General features: G+C 36.8%; 1 protein-coding gene across 1 annotated transcript in view; it reads right to left on the bottom strand.

Moving 5' to 3' along the window:
• The window catches only part of arhgap10 (Rho GTPase activating protein 10), a 50,888-nt gene that overhangs the window by 24,427 nt on the left and 12,670 nt on the right, over nt 1-13,791 (bottom strand). Inside the window, exons 2-16 of the mRNA XM_024259964.2 lie at nt 13,215-13,310; nt 12,925-12,986; nt 11,323-11,394; nt 11,049-11,150; nt 8,402-8,512; nt 7,887-7,991; nt 7,397-7,526; nt 7,172-7,278; nt 6,993-7,087; nt 5,938-6,019; nt 5,559-5,601; nt 5,368-5,436; nt 4,945-5,019; nt 1,946-2,030; nt 396-454 (exon numbers count right to left, since the gene is read on the bottom strand). Of these exons, the coding sequence (XP_024115732.1) occupies nt 396-454; nt 1,946-2,030; nt 4,945-5,019; nt 5,368-5,436; nt 5,559-5,601; nt 5,938-6,019; nt 6,993-7,087; nt 7,172-7,278; nt 7,397-7,526; nt 7,887-7,991; nt 8,402-8,512; nt 11,049-11,150; nt 11,323-11,394; nt 12,925-12,986; nt 13,215-13,310 (1,293 nt within the window). The remainder of the gene's footprint in view (nt 1-395; nt 455-1,945; nt 2,031-4,944; nt 5,020-5,367; nt 5,437-5,558; nt 5,602-5,937; nt 6,020-6,992; nt 7,088-7,171; nt 7,279-7,396; nt 7,527-7,886; nt 7,992-8,401; nt 8,513-11,048; nt 11,151-11,322; nt 11,395-12,924; nt 12,987-13,214; nt 13,311-13,791) is intronic.

Genomic DNA, 13,791 nt, shown 5'->3' on the forward strand with positions numbered 1-13,791 from the left:
AAAAAAAAAAAAAAAAAAACACGATGGCTTTTTTGTTGTTGAAGGTTACTGGATGGTTTCGATGCCAAATCCGTAATGACTTATTAAGCCATATATTTAGCAGACAGTTTAAACAAGAACGCAGCGCATTCAAAAAACAGGGACACCAGCCAACACTGGCTTCTATTTGAATGTCTAGTATCTGCAAAGCTGTTATATAAAGGGGAAGCCCTACAAAATAAAGCTGAAATTCACTGTGGAAAAGTGAAAGTCATAAGCTCAAATGTTTAAAGAAAATAGGATTTTAAGTAGTAAATTGAGGGCAATTTTAATTAATAAAAACTACATAAATGAATCCTATCTAATAGATTGCAAAAAAAAAAAAAAAATGAACTGCAGTTCTGTGAGGAACTTACTTGCAGGACTGATGAACTCCTTATAAAGTCCGTAGGTCATCAGAGGCTCCGGTAGGCTCCTTAAAAGAGACAAAGAACCATAAAAAAGTCTGGAGTGAGCTAAGGAGGCAGGAAATAGCTGGCCTGTTCACAGCAGTGATTAATGTCACAGAGTTAGGAATCAGAGCGTGCATGTGTGGAGACAACCAAGTTCAGATGAAGGCACTCTCACTGCAGCCGCAATATGACCAGACACGCATTTAATGTCACTTTTATTTTTGCAGTTGCAAAAATTGCAAATGATATGATATGGATATTTTGATAACTAAAAGTAAATACTAACATACTTAGTCAGAATGGTTACGCTAAATTGACAAAATCTAGAAAAAAAAAGGCCTTTCATTAAAAACTGGATTGTACTTTCAACTTTTATCAGAACTAAAATATTTGTGTCTCATATTTAATGACACACAGCAAAATAAGAACTTCCCAAATGTGACAAACTGATAGAAACTTTATTGTTGCAATCTTTTAAACAAAAATCTTGTGTTATCAGAGTACAAGTCTATACTTTGAATGGGCAAACGTCTTAGTCAGGGAAATCAAACAGATTAAAAAAAGTATGACAGCAAAAATACTACAAACCAAATTCAAGGAGATAATAATTATGTAACATTTTTTAAATATAGAAACTGGACAGAAAATGTCTAAGTTTGAAAAAAAAAACTACCAGTGATACAACCAACAAAATCAGAAAAACATTTTTTCAAAAGGAACTACGGAGTAAAAACAGAACCAAAACTGAACGTGCAGCTATTTGAGCGGTTGTCTGATAAAACGGAGTAATCTAGATGTTGATCTTATCTCGTTCTTAAAGGAGACTGTAGTTCAGTGTCTGTAGTGAGTCACATGCATACCTGTGCAACTGGCAGCATGATACGAGGTATGCAGGGCAAGGACGGCTCATTCCACTGCTGATTATTACCTGATTGAGGAAAATATCTCCTATTTCACAAAACTTACTAACAGCCTGGCTTTCAAAAACCCTTGAAGGATGTTATTATTTAATTACAGTTAAACAGAACTAAATCAGAAACCATTTTAGGCTGGAAAAATACCTATAGACTATAAAAAATGTTTTTTAAATCCGATTCAAAATGAAACTCTTTTAATTAGAAAAAAAAGAGAAACTAAGAGACTTTTGTTTGAAAAAAACATGAATAAATTCAATTTATTTATTTATTTATTTTTAACAAAGTTTCTGGTGATTTTATGGGGAGTGTATTCATCAGGAAAGTTCTCTGCTCTGAACTGGTTACTTGTGAGCTGGTTCTTGTATAGAAAAACTTAAAAAGGTTTGGAACATTTTGGATTTTTTTGCACAAAAAAAAAAAAAAAAAAGAGCAGGAACAGTCAAGCAAGTCAAAACAGAAAGTTTCCATTAGTTCTGTCAAACAGATTGCAATAAAATAACTATTATAATCAACTGTTTGAACAAATTCACAAGTTTAGATAAATAAAACTATCTTGTAAAAGGCTTATCATAGCAACCTGAGCATATTGACTCCTACCTCAAATAAAGCTTCAGTGCACTTGTTATCGTCTTAATGTCCCAGTCATCACTGCCGGAAAGATCCACTTCATTGCTCTTCTCATCTAAAGGAGGCAATCGACAATTCACAAAAAAATTAAATACTGACATAGTGTGTGCAAGAAGACACCAACAACTATTCACACAAGTGTGTTGCAGAACAGTGTGTGAAAGTATAGAATAAATATGTAACTTGGAATTACCCATACAGGGATAAAAGCACATTACAAGCCTCGGAGCTGACTGTAGTCCCAATAGATGTGGAGGGAAAGCTGACGCTTGTGAGGAGAACTGCTGGTTCTACACTCATTAAAAGTTTAATTAATCCCCGACTACTGAACTAACTCCACGGAGACACAGAGAGGGTGTTATGCTGAAAATTCAGAAGCCCTTAGTGATCTCTAACAACTTTCAGAGAATGTGGAGTGTTCCAGGCAGGGATTACCTTGATGTTACAGTTAACAGAAACAAATCGTCTACTTATAGTGTTTTTTTATTTTTTGTTTAATAGTAGCTCTTTTATAGCAACAGCTAGTCTTCAAAAAATGCAACTTTTTTTTAGGTGCATCTGTATGCAACAATCAAATACAGTACTTTCAAAATAAAATAATTATGAAAGTTCCACCAGATTGATGTGCATTTATCATATCATTTTTTAAATGTATTTTTAGAAAGTTGAGTGAACTTGACAGGCATGTGATGCATGTAAACTTTATAGATTATAAATTCACTTCATGAATTTTAGTGGACATTTTTATGCCTTCATAGAAAAATAAAATAATAGACTTGGTAAATGATTCTGCTTAAATCAAGAACAATTGAAGCTTGTAAATGTACATATCACCTGAAATCTGTTGTTGGTTGTAGTAAAAAATAATTTAAAATCATAAAGTAAAATTACTAATAAAAACTAAGTAATAAGGCTTTAAAAACTGTGCTTACAGCTGAATGTTTAGCCTTGTTTTTCTGACATAATTAATAAAGTGACTGTGGTGTTTCATTTTCATTGTCAGTTATTTGATTTAAAACTATAAACAGTTGCAAAGTGTAAGAGTTTTCCACTTCTGACCGCGCTCCAGCATCCAAACCTTCCACATTCGAGCAGTCGTTTCAGCTACCTGACGAATGCTTTGTAAGAATTCCAGCCAAAGATAAGTCTGGCATTGGATTTATGAAGAATATTGGATTTATTTGCAATATTCTAACAATTAGCTAGAGTTTTTTGTTTTTTTTTCTACCCCAGCCTGAACAGAAGGACTCCCTGAGGCTCGGCTTGGAAAGCATCAGTCCAGAGGCCACGTTAGCAGATGGCTTCCAAGATTAAAAACTTCAGTCTTTCGGGAACGCGGTGAGAAATCTACAAAAGTGGGAAAATGTTTTCATTTATTTCAAGATGGGTGAACTCTCTAAAGTTATAAGGCCTTGCATCAAGGTGCTGTTCAGACAGATGCTCTTTGCAGAAGAGGACATAACCTCACTTTTGGATTCTCAGATGATTTACTGCATAAATAAGCAAGAATCAGCCATCAGTTAATGATAATAAAATGATGAATCAGATTGCTTTATTTGTCTTTTTGCATAATTCGTTGCTACACTAATATATAAAATCCAAACTTAAGCAACTTTTATTGTCCGGTTTGTCTGGAAAACAAACAGCTCTCCATTACCGACATCTTCCTGTGATATTGTCATTTAATACCTACCTATTAGTTTCTTTGTACTGCAGTATCAAAGGAGAGTTTTTATCTATCTGTCCTTGCTGCTTGCCAAGTAAAACTGCACGGTGGAGGCTTTCAAAGTCTGATTTTACTCCGGTTTAACTTTATTTTCCATTGCAAGTATTTATATTTCAGAATTTCATTTTAAACAGCTAAATCTAGAAATAAGAAAACAAATCCTGCTGCAGATATTTGCAAATATCTTTGGGGAAAACGTCACTTTTCCTTCTTTATTTATAATACTCTGCGAAAACTTTTGAAAGTACTTTCAAACTCAAGAAAAGAGAAACTTTTTTGAAGTCTTGCCACCCTGCGTTGAAGGGCTCTACAGCATGAGTCGGCAGGTTGGGAGGTTGGAAGGTTTGAGAGGGGGGTGGGGGGGGGGACTGAGACAGGCTGGCGGCTGCCTGAGTTCGTTGTCATTCTGAACACAGAGCTGAAAGTGAGCCGGTGTCTGCTGGAGACAGCAGGAAACCACGCAGCAGACAGAGCTGCGGAAAGGACACGGGGCAAGCTGTGTAGGGAAGGAGTTTAGTGAAAGGGAATCAAGGCAAGTGAGAGGCATAAAGGAAATGGAGAAAGGCAACTGACAGAGAGAGCCTGAAATGAGCAAAAGAGAGCCCGTCTTAGTGCTGTTATGATGAAGTAAAAATTAGAAAAAAGACCAGAATGTGAATTAAAAAGGGACGGTTATTCATCTGGAGGATGGAGATTTATGGGAAGGAAATCCTGGAAGGAAATCCAGGACACCAGTTCTACATTATCATCTCCAATCGTCTTTTGATCCATTTTAAAAGCATTCCTAGTAATCTCTTAATTATGATTAATCAAAAATATTAAAGTGTTGTTTTCTAGAATATAGTTTCTGCAGAGTGGCACTAGTTTAGTAGTTGTTGGCTGGTTTGTGGAGTAACCCTGCTCCCGCTTCCCGTCATCCGTTTGTTTACACTCTCTCCCACTAGCTTACAGACCTGTAGGTTTTATGTCTCACCCGCAAGGCTTTTCCAACGACTTTTTTGTTGTCTGCTCCTGTTTTACAACTTAAATTTATGTTAAGCTTAATTTTCGTTATATATGTTCACCATCATGAGATGAAAATTCCACAAAAACATTTTAAAAACACCCAAAACACAATTGTTAATCAGTGTGAATCAACAAATTTTAAAGCAACACCCCCTTAATTTTAATGAGGGTTTTGTCATAATGTTCTCTACAAGCATTTAAAATTAAAGGGGCTTAAAAAAAAAAAAAAAAAACTTACCAATCATTAATGACAGAAGCTTCTGAACTTTGGAGCTCACTCCCCCAACTCTATAAAGGCCTTGGTCGTTAATCCCTAATAAAGACAAATTATGTTATTAAACCAGATATAGAAATGTGTTAAAAAGCTATTTTTCTAAATCAATATTTTGTGTCTAATGCCAAATTCTGAACTCTTGATAATAGTCTAATGAAGACAGGATGGAGTGTAAGGCAGCTTCTTCATAGAAATGAAGTGTGCAGCCGTGGAAGGATCATAATTAGAACATTAACACTGTAGGATGAAATGCATTTGTCTGCATTCAGAGAAGGACTTTCAACTCATCCATCTTTTGTTTTTAAGACTGGAAGAAGTCTGCCCCCTTGTGTTCAAAATAGGCACCTCATCAATGAATGAATGTGGTAAATCCTCTCTGCGTTTTACCTCTCCCTTCAATCGCACTGATAGAATTCTTCACAAAATTCAACCCCACATCATCCAACTGGGCGTCAACTGCAAAAAAAAAAAAAAAAAAAAATGCAAAAGCATTCAGGAAGGTGATGCACTTTGGAAACCTGTAAAATTCTCTTTAACACACTGTTGCAGACAATAATGGAGATCAGCTTGAAACGTACTTCCTCGTTCTTTTGAGAGAGTGTTCCCGAGATAGCATCCAATCTGATAAAAAGATAAAAAGAACGTTTAGCTGGTTCCTCTTTTTTGGGGTCACAGACACACACCTGTGAGAGGAAAAACATGTTCTGGGCAACAGAAAAGAAACTACAGAGTCGGGTTTTGCCACACAAATGTGTAAAAGAAATTGTCTGTTGGAGATCATGTATTTTTAACAGACAGCTCTGTACTCCTGCTACGCTAAACTCTGTTTTTGAATACAGTCATTTACACATATATAAACACACCGTAGGAAAAGATAACCATTAAACACCAAAGAACAAAGAAAAAGTAAAAGTGAGTGGATGTGTGTTAAGATGACGACACTAGAAACTGACTCACAGGTTCCTTCCCACCCATGGCCTGCATCCAAAACTTGAAGTCATCTTCAGACAGGGCCTGCACTGTAAACACCGTCCCGGGCCTGAGAGAGAGACATGCCACATCGGCATAAGAAGAAGAGCTTTAAGGAAAATTCCATATTGGAAAAAAATAATCACATTTTTTAGCATTCTTGTAAAAACAACAACAAAAAAAGACTGGTTATTTAAAGAACTACTCCAACAAAAATTGTGTTTTTGATGTTTTTAACATGTTCTTGTAAAATTATTTTCATGATGGAGGACATATATAAAAGAGCTTAAGATGAAAACTTTCTGAGTTTTTATTCATTCAAAACCTGATGGCTCAAGAGCAAATGAAAACCAGCGGTTTAAAAAAACTCCCAGTTGTGACTCAGCAACTGAAATGTCTTCTTTCTCTGCTCCATTCTGCCGACAAATAGTTACAGTAATGTTTTAATTTTCCTCGTCTGAGCTGACATCTGGATAGCTCCAATATTGCTCGCCATTTTTGTTCCACCTCTAATGTTAAGGTTGGGGTTTTGAGAGCATGTAAGCTAGAGGGAGAGGGTGTAAAGAAAGGGATGATGGGATGTCAGTGAAGGCTTACTTCCGCGCCGATAGACCCACACTCAACTTAGAGGTGAATTTCTAATGAACTCCTGCTGCTCTGCAGAAACTAAGTCTTAAAAAATGACACAGGCTTTTTGATTTTAGTTAAAAACTGGTTAATTATAATTAAAAAAACGTGGAATGATTTTACAAAAGATACAGCTATAGTTGAAGTAGGACTTATAAGCATATGTGCACGTTTGTAACAAACTATTTTGGTCTCTTTAGACAATAAAAACAACAATGAAGGACCAGACAAGTACTGGTAATGCATGTATGACCTCAAATACAGAGCAGGGCAAAGTACAGAGTTTAAGTAATATAGAATAAAATATATATGACAGCAGGCTGTTAAAACTTCTCATTTATACTAAAATTATTTCTTGTGAACCTAAAAAAGTGACACACAAACAGCCTTTGCAGACAAAGACAGCACTGACATACCGGTCTGTAATATCCAGTTCTAAGCAGAATCTCCTGTCGAAGGTCTCGGTGGTTTTACGTAGACAGGACTTCAATGTGACCGACTCTGTCTCACCCTGAAAGAAAATTTCACACACTTAAAAAAACACAAAAAACGACTAAAAATGTAAGGTAAAATCACTGATTTTATGACTACTTACAATCTTTCCACCTGATCTGTGGTCAAAAGTCACCATGTGTAAGATCTTCTGTTCTTTCACAAATGTGCAGTAACGTTTGACCCAGCTTGAACCGAATGGAGGCGGTCCTAAAAAAAAAAAAAGAAAAAAAAAAATGTTTTCACACGTTTTAAACTGGTGATTCAGTCTATTTTTATATCTGACTGAAGTGAAAAGGTACAGTCAGAAAAAAAAAAACAGCCTTACGCTTTTCCTGTACATAAAGGTAGCCTTCACAACTAATGGAACTGGTCTGTCTGTATTCCTGGGGCACCTGTTTGGTCCTTTTCATTAGCTCGTATACCTCTGACCGTGCGCCCTCAAATCGACTCCTCGTCTGGGGAAGAAAAGAAAAGAAACTTTCAGGAAGTGACTTCCTGATGCCCAATACTGCCTTTTAAAAATGTGAAGGACTTCCTCAGAAAGCCCCAGCTAGGCCATGAAAACTACTGAGAAGTTTGCATGAGAGCAAAGTAAACAAATACCTGCTTTAACATGTAAAGCAAAAACCTGCATCTCATTTTCAAATGAGCCCAAACCATCATGTAACTAGGACACCTGCAGTCTACGGCAATAAAACGGATTCATTTATAGATTTTATCAGCAGAGCTTTTTTATTAGCAGGATTTTGTCTCTTTTTTAAGAACCTTTGAAAATCATTGTTTATGAATGGTGAGAGAACATGAACCCCTCTTACATTCTGAAGACTGATCTGTAGTGCTCTTTTGTAATATTCAAAGTCCTTGGCGAGCTCGTAGCCTTGGTGGTAAAAAGTGAAGACTGTCTGGAAGAAGGCCAGCATCTACAAGAGATCAGAGATAGAAATGTTACAGTCCAGCAGAGCAGCTTCACTGCATCAGACCAGCAAACTGAGCGTTTTTCAAGTCTGTCTTAAAGCAGGATAGAGACTGGTGACATTTACAAGGGTAGATGTAATCTCAGTGAGCAGGAACTGACTTTTTTTTTCCTATGAAACACAACAATGTTCCAAGAATGTGCAAAAAAAAAAAGATTCACACTCTTGTTTTTATGATACCCTGAAGATAAAAAGGTTCAGAAAAGTTTCGCTAATAAAACTTGTTTTGATTACATCTTTTTTTTGTGCAAATGTTCTAAATATTTCCCTTAAAAAGTTCCTAAATGGATTTCTAAGGCACACTTTGACAGATATTTTTTGCAGCAAATTTTGTGGAGGAGCTTTATGTCACTTACAGGTTCCACGCATTCAAACTTCTTCCGCTCTTGGATCTCCTGCAACTTGCACACGTAGTCGAGAGACTCTTCCTGAAAGTGCTGCCTCATAGTTTCCACCTGGATGTCTGCCTGGAGGTGGAAGAAACAGACCAAGATAATTATAGCTACGGATGGATAAGTGGAAACAGTCTGCTACACTTCAGTTTGGGAAGCTGCAGGTTTTTCTTGGTGTAGCATCACTTCAATCTTGCGAATATTTTCGGCCATTTAACGTCAACTCACTTCTGGTATCAATTGAAAAATGATAGCACCAAAATCAAGAAACTGTGATGAAAGAGTCAAGTGTTGACTCTCAAGGTTAAGATGAAGGTCCAGGTACATCTGCTTCCCAAAACAGCTCAGCTCTGGTTCTGACAATCACCCTTGCACACAAGATGAGGGTCGTGACTGCTCCCAGCTGCCGACGGCTGATGAGGTGATTGTTCCCACACCATACTTTGAGGTGGTTCACCACTTCTCCACACACAGACTTATCCACCTCTGGCACGCCCTATAATTGTCACAGGGACGTCTGCACAGCGTGGACTTTTTTCTGTTTCATTCACAAACATGAGGTGTGCAGGGAGAAACGCTAAGAGTCAAGTCAACCGTTCTGCTTGTAATCAATAATAATTGAGTTATCTCAAAGTGCTGTCTTCAAAGTTCTGTCTAATTGTGGCCAAGTAAGGTTGCCAGGTAGAAACAAGCAGACGATGGGAGCTGCAAATCCAAGCCTAGAAAAGAATACTCCAAAATCACAATCTGCTTCCCTTTCATGCTTTCCTATTTGCAGCTGATGATCTAGATAACATGATTCCAGGTTCAGACTGACTCGGATTCAGGTCATTAGCACTAATTACAGTAGGTACAGCTTCAAAACAAGCAGGCTGTTTGATCTCAAGAACCATGATTGAGGTATCCCGCTCTAGTGTGTCCTAAGACCTGCATGCTTACTCATTTCCCTATAAAGACAGTCTTTCTAGGGAATTTATAATGCAAGATGTTAGGATAAATGCTATTTCACTGTTTTAAGAAGTTTTTTTGATTGTTTATTTTAAGAAAAACTCATCAAGATAGATGCTGTCCACGTGAGTTTATTATACAGACTCACAGCAAGGTCTAAGAAAAGGGAGTTCTGCATCAGCAAGTAGACACAACTTTCCCAATTTGGAACAACAAAGATGGACAGCAAAAAGCTCCTTTTAAAGGTTTTTATTATGTATCGAGTAGTTATTGGACATGTTTAACGTGCAAGTGGGTATTTAAATGACGCTACATTTTTTGGGTATTTTCACCTGTTCGGGGACTACAGACAGAAACTGGCTTCAGCTATAATCTTTAATGTTTTTGCACCTTTAATAAACTAGACTAAACTAACTAAATAAAACTTGCAAGTATGTCATTAAGGACAACACCAAAGATATTTTGCATCAAAAAAGTTTAAAAACTAGACCTGAAGTTGCTTTAGTTTTGCTGCAAGATGCATAGAACAATGGTGAGGCTACAGAGTGTAAATTTACATCTTAAAAGAAATTTTGCTTCACGGCTATAATCACAAACAGTAAATAAACTTTCAAAGATTTGGGGGATTAGATTATCCTTAGTGGCTCCTCTCAGAAGAGATGGTGTGGTGTATCCTCTGATAAAAAAGATAAAGGAAGCATCAGACTTCCTTTTTTTTATTTCCTAAATTTCACAAACCTAAATAATATATGCAAAATAAAAACAAGTACCTTTTGATTGGGGTTGTGTGACATGATTCATCACACAGCTTGATACACAAATTGATGCACAAAAGATTAACTTTTATACGATACAGTCCAATTCTTTTACCTTAATGGATAAAATCTAAATAAATAACATTCATTAAGCATCTAAAACTATACATAAAAATGCCTTTTATACAGAGAAACTCAATTTCCTTACTAGCCCTTTTACTTTTTATACTTCCATAAATACAAAATAAAAATTTGAAATCACAAATCAAAACATCTTAAATGCCTCATGTGCAAAACCAAGCGTGTTCAAAGATAGTTATTCTCAGGATCAAGTGCCACTTATCATTTCGATCAAATGTTTTCCCTGCAAACAAAGTAAAATGAAAGTTCCCACACTGGCGCTCCATAATATATTCACTGTTCCGCGGGTTGACGTAACAGCAGTTCATGACTCGTGGCTGTGAATGAATCTCTCCGGGTCTATTTCAGCGTGTGTGACAGAACTCAGAACCGCGGACTCCAGCGTCACAAGATTCAGAAAGAAGGCAGTGAGCCCGGGGGAACTAAAGCTCACACCTCTCTGCTGGGTCTGCACAACGCGCTTTCCACATCAATCAAAGACGAGAACCGTTTCCTTTGAGGAGATCGTCAACAATTTGTAGATGCGACTGCAGACGAGACTGGAAGAGTCTGCTCTGCAAGCTACAGAGCAAACTGTAACCACAAAGTGGGCCTAAGCAGACACTTGTGGTGAAAAACATCCGTTTATTTTTCATGCGAGAGGGGCAAACCTGTGTTTGCAAGGCAATAAAAACTCCCACACCTGCTGCAGCATATGCTTTCACCAGAGCCGTTTCAAAGCAATCAAAAGGTGTTTTGAATGTTGCATCTCAGGGACAGATAAATACCTCTTGGAGCTGTGGTTCTTTCTTCTTTGCCGACATGTTCAGAAGCTTTTCCAGAGAGCTGTAGTACTTCTCTGTTTCCTTTTCATATTTTTTTCTCTCCGCCTAAAACAACGTACAATTTAAAGAATAAAAAAGATAAACAGTTGGACGTTAAAAGGGAGAAAGAATATTAAACATCAACATTTTTGGAATATTAAAGTTGCATCCTGCATATCAAAAGATTCACAAAGAGCAAGAAAAGAATGAGAAACGTTTACAGGCTTTCATACATTACCCTGACTGCTCCAAGCTGATCTTTTCTGAACTTTTCCAGAGGTTTCATTAAGGTTTCTGTGATGTTTTTCATCTAAGGAGAGAATACATACTCACATTACAGTATTTATATTGGTCATCAAATGTGAAAATCTACAATTATTAATTACAAATAATAATTACAAAGGTTGATCTGAGCAAATTTTAATTGTTACATGCATAGATCAACTTTGACAGGTGGGAAGCAGTATTTTTTTTTGTTTTAAATGTATTAAATTGTAAATTTGATCAACTTATCTGCAAAGTTCTGTTGAGGAAATTGTATGTCAACTTATAGATAATTAGAAGTTAATGTTTATAAAAATCTCTGTATAATTCCAGAGAAATAAAAATAGTAAAAACTGACCCGTTTTCAAAACTTTTTATGTGAAACCAAAATAAAAATGCATTTGTGGTCTGAATGATTTTTTTCTGAAAAGCTTTGAAATATGACATTGCTTTTCAAAACTATTCAGAAAACAGTGATCACACATTTCTTATCGGTTCCACTTTCATCTCTTGAAACCAGGTTGCGAGGTCAGTGTGCATTTTCCTCTGGCGCTCCGGCTCTGCTCAGGTCCGAACACGCCTGTGCTTGCTTTGTGCTTTGTATATGATGTCATCACACTATGCTGAGCTGTGCTTACTGTAGTGATCTGGGCCTGGCACAACATAATCTCTGCCCAAGTTGTGGGTTCGCATTTTTAACTCACAGTAGCTGCTCACAGAGGACAGCTTTTTATCCAACATCTTCAGAAGTGGGCCTTTGAGTCGTCTTACATTTCAAATGACACACATTTATTGCTGTCTGAGTCAAAAAGTAGCTTTAAGATAACAGTTATATTGCTATGCTTCTACTTTTGGTTGCAGTTCATGTGTAATAGTCTGCACACCTATTTTTTTTTTTTTTTTTTTTTTTTGGAGCCACCACTAAGAATGTAATACAACCCTTACTCAATCGCAACATGAGGCAATATGCAAGACAATACAGGCGAACGTGCTGGAGGATAAATTAATATGTCCTGCCCACTGGCTTCTGTGTCTGCACAGCTCCATTGGAGTTAAATATATTATGAGTGTGTCTGGATTTGTGGAGGATGACAGAGCCAGACAGATGCCGGCACCAAATACAGGCAGCAACAGGTGGGAGCTTTTCGGAAATACACGTACTCTACTATGTTCACAGAGCTTCAACCGAGGGGGGGAATGAAACGCAGAGGAAGAGATGTGTGTATGCACAGGAATATGACAGAAAAACCTGTCTCATTCAGTGTCCATACTAAAGGGGTTATTTACGTTTTCAAAATGATGTATTTTAATATAGAAAGCTCTGGTTTTGAATCAAGGTTTCCATACAAACTCCTCTACAATAAAGAGACCCTTAATGAGAAGCAATTTTTTTAAATGAAGTCCAAATTCTAATGCTAAATCTGTGTTTAATCTTTATTTGTTTGTTTTATGAATGTAATTTTCACGTTTTAAACACAGAGTAAAGGCCTAAAAATAAAGAAGACATATTCATGCTTATATTTTGTGTCCATTCAATACACGCAGGGTGCAGATTGTGAAAGTTTCTTCCTCCTACCATCAGCTCCCTTTGCTCCTCCAGGTTTTTGAGAAATGAAGAGAACTCTTGCACAGACTCATCTATGACAAAAAAAGCAGAAAAAAAAAGCAGAAAAACGTTTTGAATGACTCGATTTTCCGGATACAAGCTGGTGTAGTGTAATTATAGGTTACATGCTCGCGCCAATAACTGTTCTTTATAGTCTGGTGGAGCAGGAACAGTAAACAGACATCTGAAGTGCATCTCTGAGTGATTCAACCAAACCAGTGGTTTGTTTGAGAAGAAAAAAAAAAACTCCCCAGACTCACCGATGCATCTTTCATCATCTGTCTTTGCATCTCCGATGTACTCAAACTGAAACTCTCCAAGGCACTGGGCAAACTTTCGCTGTGCCATGCCGAGCTCTGAAAGGAAAGTTTCAAAAGGGAGAAATTGTTAACAACAATCTCTTAGAAAAAAAACTGCAAATTCTGAAGAGGATGATTACAAAAAGACGAGCTGCTGGTTCTGCTAAAAGTACGCACGTCTCAACTAGACGTGATGTAATTACTATTTAATTTCCGATAGAGAAAGAAAAAAAAAATCTCGTGCAAAAGGCATAATTCTTAAAAACAGTCTTAAAAACTAGGTCTGACGCATTTAACTGAATCCTACTGCAAATACTGTTTGTTGACATTTAGCTACATCCTGGCGAGCGTCACACCCAGTCTATCACTATGATAAATATCACAGGTTGATGTGTGCAAAATAGAGCATGTATATGCAGTTATGAATGTGCAAGTCAGGCGTTACACAGGTGCGAAAAATAGAATGCGTACTATTCAATATATAAATACCATCATATAAATAAAATTGTGTGTATGAATATATATATATGTATATATA

This window comes from Oryzias melastigma, linkage group LG1 (assembly GCF_002922805.2).
Source record: "Oryzias melastigma strain HK-1 linkage group LG1, ASM292280v2, whole genome shotgun sequence".
Lineage (NCBI taxonomy): Eukaryota > Metazoa > Chordata > Actinopteri > Beloniformes > Adrianichthyidae > Oryzias > Oryzias melastigma.